This window comes from Notamacropus eugenii, chromosome 5 (genome assembly GCF_028372415.1).
Source record: "Notamacropus eugenii isolate mMacEug1 chromosome 5, mMacEug1.pri_v2, whole genome shotgun sequence".
Taxonomy (NCBI): domain Eukaryota; kingdom Metazoa; phylum Chordata; class Mammalia; order Diprotodontia; family Macropodidae; genus Notamacropus; species Notamacropus eugenii.
The window spans coordinates 8,770,731-8,797,007 of record NC_092876.1 but is presented as its reverse complement, the minus strand read 5'-3'; the positions used below and the strand labels follow the sequence as shown (position 1 = coordinate 8,797,007).

General features: G+C 36.3%; 1 protein-coding gene across 17 annotated transcripts in view; it reads right to left on the bottom strand.

Annotated features, from left to right (window-relative positions):
* Positions 1-26,277, bottom strand: part of LOC140503269 (homeobox protein otx5-B-like) — a 67,623-nt gene that overhangs the window by 24,107 nt on the left and 17,239 nt on the right. For 4 of the 17 annotated variants that reach the window (XM_072607091.1, XM_072607088.1, XM_072607087.1 and 1 more), the window contains 2 exons: positions 24,137-24,263; positions 23,012-23,107 (listed from right to left, as the gene is read on the bottom strand). The exons of 2 other annotated variants lie outside the window; for them this stretch is intronic. In XM_072607091.1, the coding sequence (XP_072463192.1) occupies positions 23,012-23,052 (41 nt within the window). In that variant the 5' untranslated portion in view covers positions 23,053-23,107; positions 24,137-24,263. Of the gene's footprint in view, positions 1-4,525; positions 7,737-23,011; positions 23,111-24,136; positions 24,264-26,277 lie in introns of those variants that run through there. 11 more of the 17 variants (XM_072607085.1, XM_072607084.1, XM_072607093.1 and 8 more) reach the window with 7 other exon arrangements.

Below are 26,277 nucleotides of genomic sequence, written 5' to 3'. Positions count from 1 at the left end.
TTACAAGAAACACATTTGAAGCAGATACACACACAGACACACACACACACACACACACACACAAAGTAAAGGTAAGGGGCTGGAGCAGAATCTATTGCACTTCAGCTGATGGAAACTACATTTTGCTAAAAAGCACCATAAAAAATGAAGCAAGATCAATACTAAACATATATGCACTAAATGGCAGAGCATTCAAATTCTTAAAGGAAAAGTTAAAGGAGTTCCAGGAGAAAATAGACAGCAAAACTACAATAGTAGGGAACCTCAACTTTCCCCTCTCAGAACTAGATAAATCTAACTAAAAAATAAACAAGAGAGAAGCTAAGGAGATGAATAGAATTTTAGAAAAGTTAGATATGATAAACCTCTGGAGAAAACTGAATGGGAACAGAAATTAATACACCTTTTTTCTCAGCAGTACATGGTACCTACACAAAAAGTAACCATGTACTAGAGCATAAAAACTTAACAAACAAATGCAGAAAAGCAGAAATATTAAATGCATCTTTTTCAGATCATAATGCACTGAAAATTATATGCAATAAAGGACCATGAAAACACAGATAAAAAGTTAATTGGAAACTAATCTGATCCTAAAGAATGAGTGGGTCAACTGATACTGAGTGAAGTGAGAAGAACCAGGAGAACATTGTACATGGTAACAGCCACATTGTGCAAAGACTAACTTTGAGAGACTTAGCTCTTCTTAGCAATGTAAGGATCTAAGACAACTCCAAAGGATTCATGATGGAAAATGCTATTCACATCCAGAGAAAGAATTATGGAGTCTGAATGCAGATCAAAGCATATTATTTAGTCTCTCTTTTTGTTTCTTCTTTCTCATAGATTCTCCCATTGCTTCGAATTCTTCTTTACAACATGACTAATGCGAAAATAGGTTTAATATGACTATATATATATATAATTGCATGCTGTGTTGGGGTAGGGAGAGAAGAGAGATAAGGAGAAAATTTGGAACTCAAAATCTTGTGGAAGTGAATGTTGAAAACTAAAAATAAATATATAAATGTTTTAAAAAGAATGAGTAGGTCAAAGAACAAATCATAGAAACAATCATTTAATTTTTAAAGAGAACCACAATGAGACAACATACTAAAAGTTATGGGATATAGCCAAAGTAACACTTGAAGGAAATTTTATGTCTCTAAATGCTTACATGAATAAAATAAAGAAAGAGCAGGTCAAAGAACTGGGCATGCAACTAAAACAATTAGAAAAAGGACAAATTAAAAATCCCTAATGAAACACCAAATTGGAAATCCTAAAAATCAAAGTGAAGATTAAAAAATTGAAAGTAAAAAAACCACTCAACTAATAAATAAAACTAGGAGCTGATTTTATGCAAAAGATAAAATGTATAAACCATTGGTTAACTTGACTTAAAAAAAAGGAAGAGCAAAGTCAAGATGGAGGAGTAACAGCATGCACTTTCTAGAACCCTTCCGCCAAGCCTAGCAAAATACCTGTAAAAAAGGGCTCTAAACAAATTCTGGAGATGCAGAACCCACAGAATGATAGAGTGAAGCAAATTTCCAGCCCAAGATACCCTGGAAGATCGTAGGGAAGTGTCAATCACCCCAAGGTGGGGGCAGGGTGCAGTCCAGCATAGACCCCCCTGGAACAGATGAGACTTGAATAGGCTTCAGGGGCCTGAATCTAGGGCACCTGTGGTGGTTTCCAAACTTCATGACCCCAAAACGCTAAGAACAAATTGGAATGTCAGTGAAAAAAGCCTGTGGGACCAGTATGGGAGAGTGGAGTGGTCCAGGCCCAGCCCCAAGGTGGCAGAAAAGGAAAGGGGCAGAAGAACCTGTAGCAGCCACACCAGTAGCAGGGGCAGAGATAGCAACTGCTTCTGGAGTTTGAGGCCCACAGATTGTGGGGGAATCAAGCAGCTGACAGTCCATTCCCCCACCCTCACTAGAAGCAGAGATCTACCTTGACAAAGAGCTCAAAAGTCAAGTAAACAGCTGGGGAAATAAGCAAAAACCTGAAAAAGAATCAGACTACAGAGTCTTACTTTGGTGACAAGGAAGACCAAAGCTTGCAAACAGAAGAAAACAAAGTCAAAGCTCCTCCATCCAAAGCCTCCAAGAAAAATATGAATTGGTCTCAAACCACGGAAGAGCTCAAAAAGGATTTTGAAAATCAAGTAAGAGAAGTAGAGCAAGAATTGGGAAGAAAAATGAGAGTGATGCAATAAAATCATGAAAAATGAGTCAACTGCTTGCTAAAGGAGACCCAAAAAAAATGCTGAAGAAAATAACACTGTAAAAAATAGAGTAACCCAAATGGCAAAAGAGATCCAAAAAGCTAGTGAAGAGAGGAATGCCCTAAAAAGAAGAACTGGCCAGATGGAAAAGGAGATCCAAAAGCTCACTGAAGAAAATAATTCCTTGAAGACTAGAATGGAGCAGATGGAAGGTAATGACTTTATGAAAAATCCAGAAATTATAAAACAAAACCAAAGGAATGAAAAAATAGCAAAGAGAAATATCTCATTGGAAAAACAACTGACCTGGAAAATAGATCCAGGAGAGACGATTTAAAAATTATTGGACTACCTGAAAGTCATGATTAAAAAAAGAGCCTACACATAATCTTTCAAGAAATTATCCAGGAAAACTGCCCTGATATTTTAGAAGCAGAGGGTAAAATAAAACTGAAAACTTCCTGAAAGAGATCCCAAAAGGAAAACTAGGAATATTGTAGTCAAACTATAGAGCTCCTAGGTCAAGGAGAAAATATTGCAAGCAGTCAGAAAAAAAAACAATTTGAGTATTGTGGAAATACAATCAGGATAACACAAGATCTAACAGCTTCTACATTAAGGGATCAAAGGGCTTGGAATATGATATTCCAGAAGTCAAAGGAACTGGGATTAAAACCAAGAATCACCTACCCAGCAAAACTGAGTATAGTATTTCAGGGGAAAAAAATGATCATCCAATGAAATAGAGGACTTTCAAGTATTCTTGATGAAAAGACCAGAGCTGAATAGAAAATCTGATTTTCAAACACAAGAATTAAGAGAAGCATGAAAAGGTAAACAGGAAAAAGAAATCATAAGGGACTTACTAAAGTTGCACTGTTTACATTTCTACATGGAAAGATAATATTTATAACTCTTGAGACTTTTCTCAGTACTAGGGTAGTTGCAGGGATTATATACATATAGACAGAGGGCACCTGGTGAGTTGAATAGGAAGGGATGATATCTAAAAAAATAAAATTAAGGGGTAAGAGAGGAATATATTGGGAGGAGAAAGGGAAAATAGAATGGGGCAAATTATCTCACATAAAGGAGGCAAGAAAACGCTTTTTCAATGGAAGGGAAGAGAGGGGAGGTGAGAAGGGAAAAAGTAAACCTTACTCTCATCACATTTGGCTTAAGGAGGGAATAACATGCATACTTAATTTGCTATGAAACTCTATGTTACACTACAGGAAAGTAGAGGAGAAGGGGATAAGCAGGGGGTGGGAGATGAGAGAAAGGAGGGCACATGGGAGGAGGGTGTAATTAGAAGTAAATACTTTTGAGGAGGGATAGGGTCAAAAGAGAGAATAGAATAAATGGGGGGGGGGGGCAGGATAGGATGAAGGAAAATAGTCTTCCACAACATGACTTTTATGGAAGTCTTTTGCATAACTACATATGTATAACATATATCAAATTTCTTGCCTTCTCAGTGAGGATGGGTGGGGAGGAAGGAAGGGAGAGAAGTTGGAATTCAAAGTTCTAAAAATGAATGTTAAAAATTGTTTTTACATGCAACTGGGAAATAAGACATACAGGCAATGGGGTATAGAAATCTATCTTGTCCTCCAAGGAAACAGAGGGGATGGGGATAGGAGAAGGGAGGGGTGTGACAGAAGGGAGGGCAGATTGAGGGAAGAAGTAATCAGAATGCATGCTGTCTTGGGGTGGGTGGTGGGGAGAGATGGGGAGAAAATTTGGAATTCAAAATCTTGTAGAAATGAATGTTAAAAACTAAAAATAAATAAACAAATTAGAATTAAAAGAAAAAGAAAACCAAATTACCAGTATAAAAAATGTAAAGGATGAATTTGACACAAATGAAGAGGAAATTAAAGCAATTATTTGGAACTATTTTGCCCAATTATATGCCAGTAAATCTCACAATCTAAGAGAAATGGAGGAATATTTACAAAAATATAAACTGCCCAGATTGACAGAAAAGGAAATAGAATACTTAAAGAACTCTATCTTAGAAAAAGAAATTGAACATTCCATAAATTAGCTCCCTAAGAAAAAATCCCCAGGACCAGATGGATTCACAAGTTAATTCTATCAAATATTTAAAAAACAAATGATTTCAATACTATATAAACTATTTGGAAAAAAAAATAGGAAAAGAAGGAGCTCCACCAAATTCCTTTTATGGCACAAATATGGTGTTGATACCTAAACCAGGAAGAACATAAATAGAGAAAGAAAACTGCCAGGCCTAGTGGCCTGAGGGCTACCCGAGTCTTCCCTTACCTCTATCCCGAGGTCTTCGGTTGGCCAAACCGGATGCTCGTATGAGAGAAAGGACGTTCCAGAGTCGAACAAGGGTTGAGCTTTATTACAGGGTTCTGGTTACAAGTGCAGGAGAATTCTTCCTTAGGAGGGAAAGAGAAAGATCTCCCAAGGAGGCAAAGATCTTACAATAAGAGATTGGAAGTAGAAGTGTAAGTGGGGAGAGAGGGGGAGGGGAGAGAGGAGAGAGGAAAAGCGGAGCCTTGTTGTCCTGTCCGCTCCGCGCCCCTCCGCCCAAGAGAACTTTCAGGCTTTCCTGATCCTACTTAAGCTCTGCAGCGGCATAGTTTGCATCTGAATACCGTGCCTGTTAGGTAACTAGGTGTGCTCCAATCCGGGACAATCTTGAGGGCGGGGAGACCTCTCTCCCATCACGTTTCTCACGGGAAGAGGCGGAAATACACGAGATAGCTCGGTTCACCTCGATTCCCAGCCATTTCCTGGGGGGTCTCATGAGAACTCTAAGATTTAGAAGTTCCCACCTTTACCCGCCCGAGACTGTCCACCTGGAATTGAGCTTCCAACCCTAGCAGAAAACTATAGTCCAATTTCCCTAATGAATATTGAAGCCAAATTTTAAAATAAAATACTAGAAACAAGGAGATGATAGCTATATATCACAAAGAGTATACACTATGACCAGGTAGAATTTATATCAGGAATGCAAGACTGGTTCAATAGCAGGAAAACTATCAGCATAATTTACCATATCAATAACAAAAACAACATAAATCATGATTATTTCAATTGATGCAGGAAAAGCTTTTGACAAAATACAACATTCATTCTTACTAAAAAACACTTGAAGGCACAGGAATAAATGAAGCTCTTCTTAAAACAATAAGTGATATCTATCTAAAACCATTATTCAATGCTGTACTAGAAATGTTATCTATAAGCAATAAGAGAAGAAAAAGAAATTATGGGAATTAGATTAGGCAATAAGGAAACAAAACCATCACTCCTTGCAGACGACATACTTAGAGAATCAACTAAAAATCTAACTGAAATAAGGAACAACTTCAGCAAAGTTGCAGGAAATACAATAAGCCCACATAAATCATCAGCATTTCTATATATTACATATGTTATATGTAAATTATATTTTATATATACATATATCTATATTATATTCTGTATATATTAAAGTCCAGCAAGAAGAGACAGAAAGAGAAAATTATATTTAAAATAACTCTAATCAATATAAAATACTTAGGAATCTGCCTGCCAAAACAAACTCAGGAACCATATGAACACAATTACAAAACACTTTTTATACAAAAAAAGTCATATCTAAAGAATTGGAAAAATATTAATTGCTCATGAGTTCACTGAGCCAATATAATAAAGATGAAAATTCTATCTAAATTAATGTACTTATTCAGTGCCATGACAATCAAACTACCAATAATTTTTTTTCATAGAGCTAGAAAAAAATAATAGAATTCATCTGGAAGAGCAAAAGGTTAAAAATATCAAAAGAATTAATGAAAAAAATGTGAAAGTGGCTTAGCCATACCAGATCTGAAACTGTATTACAAAACAGTAATAAACAAAACAATCTGGTACTGGTTAAGAAACAGAATGCTGGTTCATTAGAATAGAGTAGGCACACACCACACAGTAGTAAATGACCATCGTGATTTAATGTTTTATAATGCAAAGAGTCAAGCTTTGGGGACAAAAGTTCACTTCTTTGACAAAAATTACTGGGAAAATTGGAAAACAATTTCGCAGAAACTAGGTATTGACCAACATCCCACACCCAATACCAAGAAAAAGTCAAAATGGGTACATGATTTAGAGATAAAGACAGATATAAACAAATTAAGGGAGCACAGATTATCTTACCAGTCAAATCTACAGATAAGGGAAGAATTTATGACAAAAAAAAGCACATTATGGGAAGTAAAATGGATAATTTTGAGGACATTAAATTTAAAAGGTTTTGCATGAACAAAAATCCAATGCAGTCAAGATTAGAAGGAAAATAGAAAGGGGAAAAAAATTATAGGAAGGTTCTCTGATAAAGCTTCATTTCTCAAATATATAGAGAACTTAGTCAAATTTATAAAAAGTTCAAGTCATTCCTCAGTTGATAAATGGTTAAAGGATATGAACAGTCAGTTCTCAGAAGAAAAAAACATTATTTATAGACATGTGAAAAAACGCTCCACACTACTACTGTTTAGAGAAATGCATGTTAAAAACACCCCACAATTATCAGATTGGCTAATGTGACAGAAAATGAAAATGACAAATATCAGAAGGGATGTGGGAAAATTGGGACACTAATGCACTGTTAATGAAGTTGTGGACTGATTCAACCATTCTGGAGAGCAATTGGGAACTAGGCCCAAAGGGCTATAAAACTGCAAATGCTTTAACCCAGGAATACCTAGGTTTCAAAAAAATTCTTAGAAAAGGAAAGTGACTGATATGTACAAAAGTATTTATAGCACCTATTTTTGTGGTGGCAAAGAATGGTAAATTTTGAGGGACTGACTATCAACCTGGGAATGGCTGAACAAGTTGAGGTATGATTGTGATAGAACAGAAATGATAAGCAGGATGCTTTCTGAAAAACCTGAAAAGACTTACATGAATTGATGGAAAATAAAGTGACCAGAACTAGGAGAACACTGTACACAGGATCAGCAACACTGTACAATGACTGTGAATGCCTTAGCTGTTCTCAGCAATACAATGATCCCAGACAATTCTGAAGGACCTATGATGAAAAATGCTTTCCATCTCCAGAGAAAGAACTGATGAAGTCTAAGTGCAGAATGAAACATACTTTTTTAAAAGCTTTATTTTTCTTGGGGTTACTTTTGGAGGGTGGAGGTGGGCTGCGTTTTCTTTCACAGAGCTAATATGGAAATGTTTTGCATGATTACCCAAATATTATCTATATCAAATCCTTGGCTTTCTCAACGAGGGGACAGGGAAAAAAGGGAAAGAGAATTTAGAACTCAAAATTTTTCAAAGTGAATGTTAAGTGTTTACATGATAAATGCTTGAGATGTGGGAAAATTGGAACACTAATGCATTGTTGGTGGGGTTGTGAACTGATCCAACCATTCTGGAGAGCAATTTGAAACTATGCCCAAAGGGCTACAAAAATATGCATACCCTTTGACCCAGAAATACCACTTCTAGGTCTGTATACCAAAAAGATCAAAGAAAAGGTAAAAGGAAATATTTGTACAAAATATTTATAGTAGCTCTTTTGGTGGTGGCAAAGAGCTAGAAATGGAGGCGATGTCCATCAGTGGTTGGATAAGTTGTGGTATAGGAATGTAATGGCACGCTATTGTCCTAAAGAATAGGTAGACTTCAGAAAAACCTGGAAAGATTTGAACAAAGTGATGCTGAATGAAGTGAGAAGAACCAGGAGAACTTTGAAAACAGTAATAACCCATTATATGCTGACTGTGATAGACTTATCTCTTCTTAGAAATGCAAGGATCCAAGACAACTCCAAAGAACTTATGATGGAAAATGCTGTTTACATCCAGAAAAAGAACTATGAAGAAAAAAAAGAACGAAATACAGATTGAAGCATATTATTTCCTTTTTTCTTTTTTTGCTTGTTTCTTCTTTCTCACGGTTGCTCCCATTGTTTCTAATTCTTTACAACACGAGTAATGTGAAATTAGGTTCAATATGAATGTATATGTAGAGCCTATATAAAATTATATGCCATCTTGGGCTGGAGAGCAGGGAAAGATGAGTAGAAAATTTAGAACTCAAAATCTTTTGGAAGTGAATGATGAAAACTAATATATATATATTTTTTAAATGTTTAAATAAATGTTTTAAATGTTTAAATATATATATTTTAAATGTTTACATGTAATTGGAAAAAAAACATTTTTTAAAAAACTCCTCATTCACCCCACGTAAACAATCCACTGTCCAATCTTGTCATTTCTACCTTGATAACATCTCTCCTATCTCACCTCTTCACTCACAAACTGAACAATATATTTGAATTCCTTCTCAGTTTCTTTCATCCAGACTATTCCAGTAGCCCCCTACATGGTATCTCTGCCTCAAGTCTCTCTCCCTCTGCAATCTATATTCTATCTGGGTGCCAAAGTGATTTCAGAAAGTATTAAGTCTGACCATGCTACCCTTCTACTCAGACTACAGTGGCTCCCCCATTACCTTCAAGATCAAACCTAGGAAGCAGAGCCAAGATGGCAGAATACAGGCAGAAACTCAGCCAAATTCTCATAACATTCCCCTCCAAACAACTTCAAAATAACGTGTCAAATCAAATTCTAGAGTGGCAGTGCTCACAAAAGCTCATGGAAAGACAAATCATCTACATTTTCCGCTTTGTCCCTCTGCAATGGAGTCACTGAGAGCTATCCTTTATAGTAAAGGGGGGGGGGGGGGAAATAAAGAAGAAAAAAGTTCAGTGAAACTAACCAATATAAGAAAAATTCCCACTGTATTCTATGCAACATTCCACACCCATGATCCCCGATACCTCTGCACAGAAGCAGGGGGAAGTGCTTATCTCTTCTTTGAAATAAAGCTTCATCAGCATAATTTCACAATATTCTATTTCAATAGTTTTGTTGTTCTCATTTCCAATGACCTTGAGGTCATCACTGTATATATTATTTTCTAGTTTTCTTTCTATTAGTTCATGTAAATCTTTCCTTGTCTCTCTGTATTCATCACATAAAATGTTTCTTACACAAAAGCAATATTCCATTACATTCATTTACCTCAATTCTTTTATTCATCCCCAATCATAGGTACCTACATTGTTTCCAGTTCTTTTTTACTAAAAAAAACAAAGTGGGGGAGGAAGGAAGATTTGCAATGATCAGGTTTGATTTATTCTATGAATGAAAGGATGTTTCATCACTAGGAAAGGCATAAACACAGTTAAGCATAATAAAAAGAAAAGCATTCCAAAACCTAAAGATTATGTCAAAAGATGTAGAAAAGGCCTATGACAAAGGCTTTCATTTATGCCAAAAAAAAAAAAAAACCCACCACAACAATCTACAAAATATAGGCATTGAGGGAACTTTAAAGAATATGATGAAAAGTATCTTTCTAAAACCAAAAGCCATCAGTGTATGTAATGGGAAAATACTGGAAGCTTTCCCAATAGAGGAATAAAGCAAGAATATTTCCTTTCCGCAATATTATTTGTCATAGATCTAGAAATGCTAATAAGACTAATAAGACAAAAGAAGGGCATTAAAAGCATGATAAAGATAAACAAGACAAAATTATCCCAATTTGCTGATCTCATGATAGTTTAATTTAAAAAGTCCCAGAGGATCAGAGAAATAACTGTAGTAAACCTGCAGGTTATGAAAATTAACTCACAAAAATCAACAAAATTTTCATACAGCAATAACAAAATACAGGAAACAAAACCAGAAAGTAAAATCCCATTCAAAATGCTACAAAATGAATAAAGTATCTAGGAGTCAATCTATACTCATACGAATACAATTACAAGAGGCTGCTAGCCGTAATGGCTGCCTGAAGAGAGACCCTATACTACCACACATCAATTTAGCAAAACCCTGAAATTCACATTAAACTGAATAATGAACAAGATATCCAATTAGAAACTACACTAAGAGCAGAAGCGTGACTGGAGGTTCCACAGAGGGTCAGGGAGGAAAGAAAGCCCAAGGAAAAGGACCTTGAAAACAGGAATGATAACACAGTAGGCAGCACCCAGATTGTGAAACTCTAGGTCCGGCCATTCTGTATCAGAAGGGTGCCCTAACAGACCCATAAGACTATCCTGGGACTCCCAGGAGTATTTTAAAAATCCAAGCCTAGTACTCTATCTACTATGCCACTTAGATATGTCAAAGAAGCTGGGAAGTTTTTAAGTGACTAACATTCTATTAGGTAGAGTAGAATGTTAACCTCCAAACTATATTTTAATAGATTGTGACCTCTTCTTTGTTCCAAATTCTTATAAATGGTACTATGCCAGTTTTGCATTTCTCTAAGCTCAATATGCTTGAATTTAGAATCACATTAAATCAACCAAAATTGTTACTGGCAGAATTGTGTAAGCAGAATATGGTATTAATGATTTTCTTCCTTGACATTTGCTATTTCTCATAATTAGGGTGTATGAGAAGAGCACACAAATGTGGAGGAAGGGGTGGAGAGAGTAGGTATCAGATGAACCTCACTAAAATGGAAAAGGGAAGCTAAACATACACACAGAATATGGTATGGAAATCCATCAAATTCAACAGGTAAATAAGAGAAGATAGAAGTCGAATTAAGAAGAAGGATAATAAGATGAAGGGAATGGTCATAAGGAAAACCAACTTTCTGATCCTAAAGGTGTTAAACAGCCCACCCCCAAAAGACCAGAATCAAAGACAGCACTTTCAATTACTTTCAGTCACTTCTAACAGTGGTGGAATGACTGAACAAACTATGGTATGTGGATGGAGTATATGTATTGTAACACAAGAAAAGACAAAATGATCAACTTCAGAGAAGGTTGGATAAATAATATGAACTTGATACAGGGTAAAGTAAGCACACCCAGAATAATTTATGCTAGAACAGCAACAATGCAAAGAAAAATAACTTTGAAATACTCAAGAATTCTGAGCAATGTGATGACCAATCAGGTCACCTATAAGGAAGCATGTTACCCACCTCTCGAGTCAGCCAACAAACATTTATTAAATGTCCATGTGCCAGGCATTTGCCAGAAACTGGGAAGACAAAGAAGGGCAACAGACAATCCCTGCCTTTGAGGAGCTCACAATCTAATAGGAAAGACAACATGCAAACAACTGTATGGATTCATTGGTTTTGCTTTTTTGTTATTGTTTTGTCTTTCTCTTGGTTTTTAACTGGGAGGAGAAAATGAGAGAAAGAGGAAGGAATAGCAATAGTGATACCAGAGAGAGCCATTATAACTTTTTTTATGCACATAAGAGAACAGAAGGAAGCACAAGTAGGACAGTTTTGAAAGTAATACATATAATTTATTATATACATTTTTTAAAGCAAGTAGTATAAAATGGAGATTTACAATTTCACATAGAATCCACTTTTGTGTGCTGCTCTGTGTATGGAATTTTTTTTTTTTTGGTTTTAATTTAGGATAAAAAATTTAAATAATACAATTACAAATTTTTTAAAGAAATAAAGAACTTAAATGACTTTAGAAATAATCGTCACACAGTATAGCAATCTCCAAACTGGAAGGTCATATAGTTAATATATACCTAAAGAAGAATCTTCTCTATTACAGACCACTATTCATCCAGGAACCCAACCCCCACATAAGGAAGACTGCTACAGTGTTGGGTAATGCTAATTATTAGGAAATCTTCCCTTATATCAAGTCTAAATTTGGATCTGTCCCCACCTTGTTTCTAGCTTTTCTCTCTGGTCAAACTGAACATGTCTACTCCCTCCTTGTGAAACACCCCAGCTATTATGGTCCCTTTGAAGTTCACCAGGAAGAAAGTCCTAATTCTTTCACTAATTTTTATATATGATCATGAAGCACTTTTACAGCCTGGTTGCCTTTCTCTGGAATGTCTTCAGTTCAATAATGCTTTTCTTAAAAAAAGCCCAGAACATAATATTCAAGAGAATAATCAAGAGAATAAAGTGGAGCTATCAGCTCTGCTCCTGGACACCATACACATTTCATTTAACCTTAGACTGCACTGCTTTTCTGGAGTAATATTCTGTAACATTAATATTAACTGAGTCCGTCCACCAGAAAACCTCTGAGATCAAACACCTATCACGTCCAATATAAGTCTTCCCCTAGAAGTTCTCCAGGATGAAAATCCTAAGATCCTTCAGCAACCCTCATGAGCTCAAGGTGTCTCCATGTTTGCACTCTTCTGCACATTCCTCTAGCTGTGCTACATTCATTATGTTGTTTTCAGTCAAGGAGAATGATTAGAAATTGGGGAGAAGGGGGATTACTAACAAGAAGTGAATAGATGAAACTAAATAAGAAGATAGGAACGAGAAGACCTACTTGCCCTTCATGAATTCAAGCCACGTGGTCCATATGAACTATATCTATGGACAATGAAAGAATTAACTGATGCTTTTGGGAAGACAATGTCAGTAATATTAAGAAAGAGCTAGTCAAACAGGAAGGGTACACAGAATTAAAGAAGGGCAAATGTTATTCCAATTTTCAAAAAACACAAGAGCATGCAACCCTTAAGTCAGAGAGTTTGACTTCAGTTCCTGGTAAAATCCTAGAAAGAATTAGTAAAGTGTTGGTTGGTGTATGAAAAACAATCAAAACAAGTTGACATGACTTGATCAATAACAGATTGTTCTAAACTAATCTTATTTCCTACCATAAAGGGCTGTTCTGAGGATCAAATCAGATGAGTTAACATACAAAAAAGTTCATTGCAAACCTTAAAGTACCATATGAATGCTAGCTGTTATTATTAATCACAAGATTACAAAACTAGTTAGCATAATGGGGATATTGTGGATATATTTTACCTAGATTTTAATGAAACTTTTCATAAACTATCTCATTCTTTTTCTTGTGGAGATGGTGAAATTACGTATTCGATTATAAGATAAGTGAATGTATTCAGAACTGGTTAAATGCTTGGACCCAAGAGTAGTTCCAATGGCAACACAGTAAGACATGTCCTGTGGAGTACCCCAGAGATCTATGTTTTGCCCTGTGCTGTTTGTTTTTATTAAAGCCTTAAAGGCATAGGTGATATGCTCTTCGAATGTACAGACGAGACAAAGCTGGGGAAGGACAGCTAATTCACTGGATCACAGAGTCATGATTGAAAATGATGTCATGCTAGAGCACTGGACTAAAGCTTAGAAAAAAAAGAGTGGGCATAAATTAAAGTCTTATACTTGGGTACAAAACCACCCATAATTGCACAAGTACAAGATGAAGAATAAAAGTTAAAAAGTAATAGTTACAAAAAAGCTTTAGACATTCTGGTAGACTGTAAGTTTAATTCAAATTAGCAGGATGCTATGGCAGCCAAAAAAACTAATGCAATCTTGGGCTACATTTAAAGAGATTTGGCTTCTAGGAATGAGGTGACAACCTGGCTGTATTCTGGGAACGTCAAATTTCATAGGGAAAAAAATGTATTCAGTTCTGGGTACAACAATTTAAGAAACTTGATAAATGTGAGTACCATGAGGAGGGCAATGAGGATGGTAAAGGGGACTTGAGTTCATGTTATATGTGAATCAATTAAAATAAATGAGCACACTTGTCCTGGATAAGAGAAAATTCATGGGAACATGATAGCCAATTCTAAATATCTGAAGGGCTGTTATGAAGATGAGGAATAGGCTTGTTTTGCTTGGATTCAGAAGGCAAAATTATGCGCAATGAATGGAAGTTGCAAAGGGGCTAATTTAGTCTTGATGTGAGGAAAAGCTTCCTAACCCTTGGAATCATCCTCAATATCAAATGGGCTGCCTCAAGAGGTGACGGATTCACCCTTCTTGACAATCTTCAAGCAGAGGAAGGTTAACCACTTAGGTAAATTATAATAGGGATTCCTTCTGTGAAATAGTCAGACTAAAGCAGGGGTGGGACCTCAAGGCCCCAGGTTCCCTACCGTTGGACTAGGGTATTCTACACATCCCTTCCAACTCTCAAATTCTGTAATTCTCTAATTACATTAAAAAATTTCACCTGTTCACTCTTATGCTCAGAAAGATGTATATACTCAGCTGAATCAGGTTAGAACTTTAGGTGAAGGATTTCCCACAATGATTACATTCAAAAGGTTTCTCTCCAGTATGATTTCTCTCATGGATAGTAAGATCCTCACTAAAGCTGAAGGCTTCTCCACAGGCATGGCACTCAAAGGGTTTCTCTCCATTATGAACTCTTACTCTTAGTAAGACATTTGTCCCTGTGAAAGTACTTCCTACATTCATTCCATTCCAAGGTTTCTTTTCAGAGTGAATTCTCTCTACTATGTATTCTCTTATGCTCAGTAAGCTAGATGTACCAGGTAAAGAATTCTCCACATTCATTGCACACAAACGGTTTCATTCCAGTACGAATTCTCTGATGCATAATAAAGGAGTTTCTCAAGCCAAAGGTTTTTCTCATGTTCATTACCATTAAAGAGTTTCTTTGCTCTAGAGTGAATTCTCTTATGTTCAGTAAGCTGTGTATGCCAGGTAAAGGATTCCTCACATTCATTACACTCAAAAGGTTTATTTCCAGTATGAATTCTCTAACACATAGTAAGGGAGCTTCTCTAGCCAAAGGAATTTTCCCCATTCACTATATTCAAAGAATTTCTTTGCTCCAGTATGAATTCTCTTATATTCAGTAAGCTGTGAATGTTAGGCAAAGGATTCCCCACATTCATTACAGTCAAAGGCTTTCTCTCCAGTATATACAATAAGTGAGTTGCACAAGTTAAAGGATTTTCCACATTCCTTGCAAGCATAAGATTTCTCTCCTGTATCAATTCTCTTATGTTCAGTAAGGATTCCTTTTTTGGTGATTACATTCAAAGAGTTTATCTTCTGTATCAATTCTCTGATGTACAGTAAGGTACAAACTTACACTAAAAGCTTTACCACACCAATTACTTACAAAGGAATTCTTTATTCCTATATGAACTCTCATGTTCAATAATGTTTACTTTAAGAGTAAATGAGTTCCCATATTAATTAAATTCAAAGGATTTCTATGCGGTATGAGTTCTCTTATGTTCAGTAAGGTTTCCTTTCTGGATGAAAGATTTCCACATCAATTATATTGAAAGGGTTTCTCTCCAGTATGAATTCTCTGATGTGCAGTAAGGTAAGAATTTTGTCAGAAGGTTTTCCCACATTCATTACATTTAAAGGATTTCTCTCCAGTATAAATTTTCTGATGAATAATACAGTGAGAACTTTGTCTGTAGGCTTTCCCCTATTCACTAAAAGAGTTTTTCTCATGTATGTATTCTCTGATGTACAGTAAGATTAAAACTTTGACTGAAGACTTTGCCACATTCGTTACATTCAAAAGGATTTTCTCTTGTATCTATTATTTTATACTGGGTAAGGGATTTCCTCCTGCTAATACACTTTCCAGATTGATGCCTATCAAGAGATTTCTCTCCAGTATGGATTCTATGATGACTTTTATGGGCTTTTTTATCTGTGAAGAGTTTACCACATTTATTACAGTCATATGGTTTTGTTTTAGTGTTCATTCTATGAGACTGAATAAGGTCCTTTGAAGAATAACTGACTTCCTGATTATATTACATTTACAAATCCTCCTCCTGGAAAAAAAATCTATCATGTTTCCAAAGACTAAAGTTCTTTTCATCTGAACCACATTCCTGTAGATTTTTTTCCCATGTGAACACCCTGTTGTAGAAAAAGGATTGACCTCAAACTGAAACTTCTTCCAAACACATTACATTCATGGGCACTAAACTTCGTAGAAGTTTTCCTGTCCATGACTGTCTCTTGCCTGGATCGTCTTTCCTGGTTGTACTTCTTTTGCTCTACTCTGACATCATATTCCCAAGCTTCTCCCAAACTGTAATCCCAAGGATCATCTCTCCCAGCTCTGTCCTTGGATGATTTGTCCAGAGAAATGCCCTGCTTTGGAATTGACTTCATTATTTCACAGCTGGTCTCCTGACTAAGGAACTCTGAAAGAAAGAAAAAAATATCAATCTCTACTGTTCTCTGTCTTGGGAAAAAGGAAAATGCTTTACGCTAACTTTTTTACTTTATTTTTCTCTTCCAAGGAAATAGACGAACAATTTTGCAAAGGTGGACTGAGTACTATTAACAGTGCAATGTGTTGCCCAACATATGCAAGGAGATAATAAAAACTTCACCTAGCTTCTCAAAATGAGATTAAAGATCTAGTGCTAAATGTAATTACATACCAGGGCATTAAAGTCCCTACAGATACCATGGAAACAGTAGTAACCATCTTTATGTAACAAGGCTAAAGCAATGATTACATTTTTTTTAAAAAAGAGAAGTTTGATTCCAGAAATTAAAGATAGGAAACCCTGATGTCAATCTTTTGCAAAAATCTACAGTCTTATCAAACGTATTTTTATAAGCAATGATAAAACAAAATATTGGACTTCTAAGTTAAGAAGACAATATGAAAGAGCATAGAAAAGTCTCATTCTTCTACTTATCCAAACTGATCACAAATCCCCAAAAGATAAATGATAAAGAAAACAGAGAGATAGAGACAAAAACAGAGACAAAGAGAAAGAGAGGGGAAGAGAGAATTAAATTACTCCACGCAGTGCAGAACTGTAAAAAAAAATGGTCAGAAGGTGGCAGAGCAGTGAAGAAGGGGGTCATCAGGGAAGTCAGCATGAGCATAGGTAAACTTGGAAGATGATGGAGGTGAGGAGAAGAACCTTGCCAAGGAAAGGAGTAAGATAAAAAGGCCAGATGCCAGCAGAGCTAGAGAAAAGGACTGTACTAGGGAAAAGAATTCAAGTTCCCACAAATGGCCCTGAAGCTAGTCAGCCATCATTCTGAGCAGGAAGGCCAAAAGCTTGACTTCTTCAGGAACTTGAAGGCAGATCTGACCCTGCCCTGTCAGAGGAGAGGCAGAGACAGAACCAGCCCCTATATACCACAGCATGGGAGGTAGTCATGTACACTTCTTAGGACAATGTGAACCACAGGACCAACTTAGCACCTTGGTGCCAGGGCCCCAGGGTCTGTGGAGGCTAAAGAAAGTGGAGACAAAATAAACTCCCAAATAAGAGTTCACACAAGGAAATGAACACCGAAACCAGTATGCTACAAAGAAACAATCATAAAAATGATTTGGTGCTGGGAACTAGGGAAAGGGAAAGGCAAAAACTGCTAGGCAAACTGGAAAGTAGATGGGCAGAAATTAGGTCTGAATCAACACCTCACACACATACCAGGTTAAGCTCCAAATAAATATGTGACTTAGAGACAAAAGGGTACATCCTAAACAAATCAGAGGAACAAGGAAGAAATTTCCATGGATTGGAAAAGAGTTCATAAACAAAGGAGAGGACCAGAGAAGATAAAATGGAAAATTCTGATCGATTATATAAAATTAAGAAGATATTGCACAAAGAAAACCAATGCAGTTAAAATTAGAAGGGAAACAATTAACTGAAAAACACATCTTTGCAAAAAATTTCTCTTATAAAGGTCTCATTCAAGATATTTAAGCCTTGTGAAAAAATGTTCCAAATCACTAAAAATTAGAGAAATGCAAGTTAAAGCAACTTTCAGTTTCCATATGACACCCACCAAAGGTAGCCAAACAGCACACTGGATGGAGCACTGAACCTGAAGTCAAGAAAAATTGAGTTAAAATACAGTTTCCAACTTTCCTAGTGACTTTGGGCAAATCACTTAGCTTCTGCCTCAGTTTTTCATCTGTAAAATGGGGAAAATAATTATAACTACCTCCCAGAGTCATTGTGAGAATCAAATAAGATCTCTGTAAAGGTCTTTGCAAACCTGAAAGCACCAAATAAATGATTGCTATTGTCACCATCATCATCAGATTGGCAAAGAGCATAAAGAGGAAAATGGCAAACGCTGGAGAGATTGTGGGCATTAAAGCACATTAATGCACTGTTGAAGCTCTACTTAGTCTAGCCATTCTAGAACTACACACCAAATGCCACCAAGTCATGAATACCATATGGCTCATTGATATCACTAACATTGTGTCCCAAAGAAATTAAAGAACAAAAGGACCCATCCGTACAAAAATATTCATACTTCACTCTTTTTGTGGTGGCAAAGAACTAACTATAGGGTGACCACTTGCAGGGGAATAGTTAAACACATTATGGCATATGAATGTAATAGAATATTGTTATGTTATAAGAAATGATGAAAGGCACAGTTTTCAGAGAATCTTACGGACAACAATTCATATAACAACAACACTACAAAGACAAATTATGAAAGACTTAAGGATTTTCATTAATTCAATAACCAATCATAATTCCAGAGGAAAGATAATGAATTTTAGAGTGAGGTAGTGAGACTTAAAGCGAAGAATAAGACATTTTCAAACATGGGAAATGTTACAATTTGTTTTGCTTAAGTATGAATATCCTCACAAGGCTTTTGGTTTTCTTTTTTACTTTTTCTTTTTTTTTTTTACTAAGGGGAAGTATGAGGGAAAGAAAATAAATGTTAGTTAACTGAAAAAAAAGTTTGAAAAAAGTTACATTTTTTAAAAAAAATTTTAAATTGAGTTCAGCATAACCAGAACCCATAATGGTCTACTAGGAGAAGAAGATGGAAGCCAGGAATTGGGGCAGATGGTGAGACCTAACATCATGAAACTCTGCATCAGTCTCAGATCCAGAATACCTGCTTGTCACTTCTGCCTTCACCCTTAAAACTTCCCCAAGAGACTCTGCTTAAGGCTTAGACCAGACTACCCTGCTGTGGTCTCTATTTTTTATCCCCTGAGATTTCCCATGGAGCCCAAAGTCAAACCCAGACCTCTAGAATGAGGCCCTTAGCTCTAGATATGAATTGACGCCCCCCCCCCCCACAGGCAACCCGCATGTGGCTTCTTCACTCAGAAACCTCCCAGGGAATACAATTAACTCTAATTTTATATAAATTGGTTGCAAAAAGAAGAGAAAGGTAGCATACTAGTAAACTCTGTCCATGAGAAAAATATGCTTCTGATACCTAAACCAGGAAGAGATAAAGCAGAGAAAGAAAACTTTGCAACAACAAAAATGAATCTAATATTAGCAAAGAATTTATATATTATACACTATACCCTGGTAGGATTTATACCAGGAAAGATTTATTTCCACATTAGGAAATTATAAATAAAATAGAATAAATAATTAACAAACTTTAAAATTACATGATTATATCAATAGAAAAACTTATGAGAAATATGACATGCTTTTTTTGTTTAAAATATTTTTTAAAATAGTAATAAATGAACTGTTCCTTATTAAGGTAAACAGTTCCCATTCAAAAGCTAAGATTAACTGTAATAGAGAAACACTGGGAATGTTTCTAATATGACCAAGGATAAAAGCAAAGATGCACATTGTCACCATCATTATCTAACAGTCTAAAAATGCTATCTATAGTAAGACAAGAAGAAGAAATTAAGGGAATAAAGACTAAAAGAAAACAATTATTACTCTTTATGCTTTAGCCTCTCTAAATATTTCCAACAAAACCCAAAAGAAAGAAACTGAAAAAGAAATTACATTCAATGTGTAAAATGTCTGGCAATTCACTTATCAAATCATGCATAGAAGCTATATGAATATAATTTTAAAAACACTCTATAGAAACAGAAATTTAAATAATTGGAGAGAGAATAAACACTTATGGTTAGGCTGTCCCAATGTAATAAAAAAGGCAATACTAATATACATATTGAATGCCACACCAATGTAATTTGCAAAGAGTAGATAGAACTAGAAACACTAGAATGGACCAAAGAGAAAACAATGACCCAATGAGATAAGAAAAAATATTAAAACAAAACCAAAATACAGAAAAACAAGAAGAAAATGTAAGCTGTGTGTATGTATGTACACACACACACACACACACACACACACACACACACACTCCTACCTGACATTTATTCAGATATTTTACATACATATATATGCATATGTGTACGTATATGGATGTGTATGTGCATGTGTGTATGTACATATTCATGCACATGTATATGTATGTACATGTCTGTGCATATACATGTGTGTATGTGTGTACATTATATATATATATATATATACATACATATATATACACACACACACATACACATACACACACACATACATCTTCAGAGAAAGAGCATCAACACCTGTTACCTTCTGAAACCCCCAAATGAAAACTCCCAGGAATGTCATAGCCAAAATCCAGAGCTTCCAGGTCAAAGAAAAAATACTGCAAGAAGACAGAGAGAAAAAAATTCAAGTACAAAAGAACCACAGTCAAAACGCACAAGACTTGGTAGTTACCACTTTACATAATAAGAGAGCTTGGAATATGATACTCTAAAGTGCAAAACATGAATAAAGACTTACACCTAAAGATAACTTACCCTGAAAAACAGTAAAATCTTACAGGTAAAAAAATTTGAACAGTGAACTTTAAAGCATTCCTGTTAAAAGAGGAGAACTGAGTAGAAATGCAAACACAGGAATTAAAGAAAAAATTAGAAAGGTAAATACATTTGAGTATTTGAAAGGGGCTATATGATGAAGTACTTACATTCTAATAGGGAAAAATAAACATATGCCCCTTCGTAAACCTAGAGTAATCAGAGCTCACATAAGAAATCAAAATAAGACAAATGAGTATCTGTGAGAAGGAGGGGAAAGTGTTGTACTATTTTATGGTCTTGAGAAGAAAAGGAAAACAAAACAGATAGCTAGGAAGAATGAAAGGAAGAAATGTACTATTCTCACAAATCAAAGTGTATGAGATAAAGAATATATAAACAAAGATGAAGGGGTGGGGAGAAGAGCCATTACATGAACCTCACTTTTATCAGAAATAGATAAACATACACAGAGTTTGGCATAGAAATATGTTAAACTCAACAGGGAAACAGGAATGGACAAGCATAGGAAAGGCAGGGATATAAGAAAGAAGGATAGGATTGGTAAGGCATTACTCTTAAAGCAAACAAACTCCATGGTAGGAGAGTAGATCATGAAAGGGGGAATTAAAAGGAAGCAACTCCAACGACAAAAAATAAATCCTATAAATAATTAGGAGAAAGACCTTCAAACATAAAGGAAATAACACATGACTATTCTGCACCCATCAAAAAACACAGAAGGGAATGAATAATATCTTCTGAAGAGCAAAGGAGCTCAAGATGTAGCCCTAAGTGACCTGAAAATCTGAGCCTAACCATAAATGAAAATAGATGAACTTTCAACAAAAGGAGGCATTCAAAACATTCCTAGAAAGAAAATTACATAACCCAAACAACAAAAATACAAACAGAGCAACTAAGGATAACAACAATGTAACAACAGGGCAGCCATTAAGATACTTCTTTCCAAATGGACATTGAGTAGATAGGGGACATCACAGAGACATCAAATAGAAGTCATGGTGGCCAGAAACATCATGGACTACACCCTATCTGCAGTTGAATCAATATTTTTTGCCAGATTAAATTACTGATGGGGGACTGACAAAGGAGGAAAGAAAAAGGGAAATGTAATTAAGTGCTGAGAAGGGGTACCAGTAATAAATGTTCATGACAGAAGAGAGATATTCTATAGAGGAAGATAGAGATGTTATAATGGATCTCATCTGCAAGGGAAAACACTTATCCTGCCTCAGAGGAAAAGGAATCATAGCTACTGAGGAAAAGGGATACTCAGAAGAGTGAGAGGGTATAGACCCAGGAAAAGACTTTCAGTCAAATGAGGAGACAACAACACCGGAAAAGAAAAGATTTTATACTTGGCTCCAGTGAGTAAATCTAGGAACAATCAGTGGAAGTTGAAGAATATTTCACGAATATTTCAACTTAAAAATTTTCAACAACAAAATTTTGCAACAATTAGAATTGTGCAAAAGAGGAACGATCAGCCTTAAGTAGTAATGGCTGTCCAATTAAAAGATACCTTGAAGTGAAAACTGGATTAGTATTTGTGGGATGTGATAGATAGTATTCCTCTTCAGGTACAGTTGGACAAATGATCTCTAAGATCTCTTCCAACTCTCAAATCTTGCAGTTTTTAAAAGTAAAATGCCTTCTAAAGTTCAAAGTAGGCTGCTATTGTTACATAGTCAAAGATAATCTTAAAAAACATTTTCCGCTCTTTCACTCTTCTCCTGATGCTGGGTTCCTTTCTCCCCCATTCCCTAGAAGTTTTCTCACCCTGGAAGATCCCTCCACTCCTACAATCTCTTCCTCCAAATGGTCAGTTCCTCCCACAACCACCATTTAAAAGAAGTGTTCAGCTGACCAGGTTCACTCCTTCATTCTTCTGGTTCTACTGACGACTCTCCCCAGACTTCGTTCTCTACATTCTCCCATATACAACTTTCTCCTGTACCCTCAACTCCTTTTTTCAGATTTCTTTTATATGTTGTCTTCCCCAATCAGAATATAAGCTCCTTAGCTTGTGGACCTCAGATGAGTCATTTCACTTTTCTCGGTCTGTTTTCTCACCTCTAAAATGAGGGAGTTGGACTAGATGACATCTCAGTATCTTTCAGATCTAACATTTTGTGAATCTATGGTTACTTGATGTGAAGATAGATACACAGAAGTAGAAAGAAGTACACAGGGGAGAATCTCAAGACTCAATCTCCAAAAGCCTGGGAGACAATACTACCAGACCGATATTGCAAAAGGACTTTTCCCCCTTAAATGTGGGGGCTCAGTTGTGACTTCTATCTGCCTGGTTTTCACCTACTCACCCAGACAGGTGTCGCTGGAGTCTTTTCTGTTTGGCATCCATAGTGCTTCTCCTCTCTTCAACTGGAAGGTCACATCTGGTTTGGAAACTGGAAGCCCTGCTTATGGAAAACGATGTGGGAAAGTATTTTGTACAGTTATCTCAGAATTCAAGTCTACGCCCTTCCTAATAGCTAGCATTTACATACGGCTATAAGGTTTGCACAGCTCTTTACACATGCTGCTTCATTTGATCCTCACAGCAACCTGTGAGGTAGATGCTATTATGCCTATTTTACAGATAAGGAAACTGAGGTCAAGAGAAGTCAAGTGACTTGTAAGTGTCTGAGGCAGGATTTGAACTCAAGTCATCCCAATTTCCAGTCCAGCACTCTATCCAATCTGCTACCTAGCTGCCAAGAAGAAGAAACATGTGATAAAGCAGAAGTCAGGAGAGACCTAGGTTCAGATTCCATCTGACACTTAATAACTATGAGACTTTGGACATGTCACTTAACCTCTCTAAGCCTTGGTTCATTTGTCTGCAAAATGGGGATAAGAAGATCTACATCATCTGTTGTGATGATCAAATCAGAAAATGTACAAAAAGCACTTGGCAAACCTTAGAGCTCTTCAGAAAGGTCAGTTTTCAATACAAGTATTATCACTTTCCCTTATCAGGAAAAAGGTGGGCTAAGAAGATCCAGAGGGCTGTAGTAAGATTATCTGTGCATGATGTTCACAAGTATGGGAAAGTGGATTACAGAATGAATTGGGTCTCAAAAGTAATACATCTTACATAATCGTCAGCAATCTGCTGTGGTGCATTAAGGGACAAACTCTGACCTGGTGGAACAAAGAATAGGGAAGGCACAGCCACAGGGGCAGAACTGTGAAGCTTGTGAAACCTGTCCGTGGTACAAACAAACACTTTTCACCTGGGAACAGGGAGTAGAACAGAAACACTGTGTCTCTTGGTCCTAAGGGATTAGAGATCTCCTCATATTATACATCTTATGGAATATGCCTGAATACCAATGAGTCAGCCAAGAACTGGAGAAACTTCCAAGTTGAGACTGCAGAGACTATTCCTCCCTCCCCATCCCAGAATGTGCAGATTCTGAGTTACAGAGAAAAGTTGTCCTTACCCAGGGAGATGAGGTTCCTACAAATGTCCAGCATCACTTCTTTGTATAAGTCCCTCTGGGCAGGGCCCAGATGCCCCCACTCTTCCCTGGTGAAGTCCACCGCCACATCCTTGAATGCCACTGATTCCTAAAACATCCAACACAATCCTGCTCAACCAAAGATATCTCCTACTACAGACCTCCTTGGTGGCAGCAAGAGGTTGGTCATATTTATAAGGAGTGGCTCTTTTAATGCTCAGCTACTTCAGGATTATCGAATACACATCTAGTTCTTTCTTGAATGGGGTATGTATTACAGTGTATTGTGTGCTAATCAAAGACACTGTCTCTGCAAGTAAGCTACAAGTGTATCATGACCTTTACTCTTAGCTTGGGACCCAGGTAAAAACTGTAGGTAGTCAAGAAACCTAAATAATTCCATTTTTTCTGCAGTTTCTCTATTTTGCCTCTGACCTTGTTTGTTTTGCAGTTATGGTCCTGGTCTGCAACCTTCCTTTTTGCTGAAACAGCAAATATTCTGAACAGTCCCACCTTTTAGGTTGGGTTATAAGAACCTGCTAATCTAAAGACCACCCTTTCCTGGTCCCCAATCTTATTACAGATCCCCAATCTTACCCCTAAGCCCCCAGCAACAAGCCCTATCCAATCAAGAAGTAGCCCATACCTAATCTACCTCCTACCTAATTAAAACCTATATAAGCCATGTCCTTTTGTTCCTTCAAGGAGTTTCTGCCCACACTGGTGGGTCTCCCTTGCTGGTGAATTCAATAAATTCTTATTGGTTCCTAAACTTTCTGATTCTGGTTTTGATTTGCTCTAGCATCAACAACTTTACTCACAAAATCCACATCCATAATAAAGTCATTTCTTTATATTAAAAAGTCATCTATTCAAACTACAGAAAAGAATAAAAGTAGGAAAGCCATAGTGCCTACTAACCAGTCCCCCAAAGAGTGTTACAAAAACACAATTCACAGCTATAATTGGCCCTAAAACTACAAGAGTATGGAGGAAGATAAGAATCTGACACAAGCACAAAGACCTAATCCAGAAAAGGAAGCTAGTGATATGACTTAACAGAACAAAACACAAAACATAATAAAAAAAAATCCTACAGATGGAGAGAAGTCCAAAAGGTAAATCCAGGAGATGAAAATAAATAAATTAAGTAAACAAGTACAAGTAGAGTCTAAGAGAAAAGAACAGATTGGCCACAAGGACTATAAGAATACAAGGAAAAAAGACACAAACGCAAAATTAAAAAGAGCTCTGGAGACACACACAAAAAAACTAGAAAGTGAATAAATAGTTTGGAACAGGTAGACATCCTTATGAAAGTAACAAACACCCTGAAAAGGTGTAAGAAAGATAATAAAAACTCAACTTCATTAGACAATAAGAAATATTAGAACAAAGTAAAAAAGAGTGAAAAAATAGAAGAAAATGTAAGGTATCTATTACCAAAAACAAGTGATTTGGAAAACAGGTTAAGGAGAGCTAAATTAAGAATCAATAGAGTCCCTGAAAACTATGACCAAAAACAAAACAAAACAAACAAACACTAAAATTTCAGGAAATCATTAAACTGCCCAAAACTAAGAGAACCAGAGGGCAAAGTGAAGATAGACATAATACATTAGCCACTCCCTGAAAGAAACCCCAAACTGAATACACCCAGAAATGCCTTAACTAAAATCCAGAGCTTCCAGATCAAACGTACAGAAAGAAAAAAAACTGAAGTGCTAAAGAACCAGAGACAGGATAATATAAGACAAAGATGCAACTCCTACAAAGAAGAGAAAACATCAGAATATTTCAAAAGCAAAAAATAACAGCTTACAATTGCATGGTAAAAATAATTAATTATCAGATACCCTGCCACTCAGCACAAAGGACAAAGAAGCTGTCTCCACAACTTGAGTGGTTCAAAGGGTAACAGCTCAGGTCCTGTCACTGCTGACAAGGCTTATTAGTCACCCAAGTGCATAAATTAGGCCAGGTCACACAAATTCAGTGCCCTTCAGACTTGGCAGATATCATAGAGCCATAAAAATCATAGTACACCTCTCTACTGACCAGACTTATTTCTATATAGCAATGTGAAGGAGTCATTTCAGGGGCCCACATCTACCTCAGTCAAG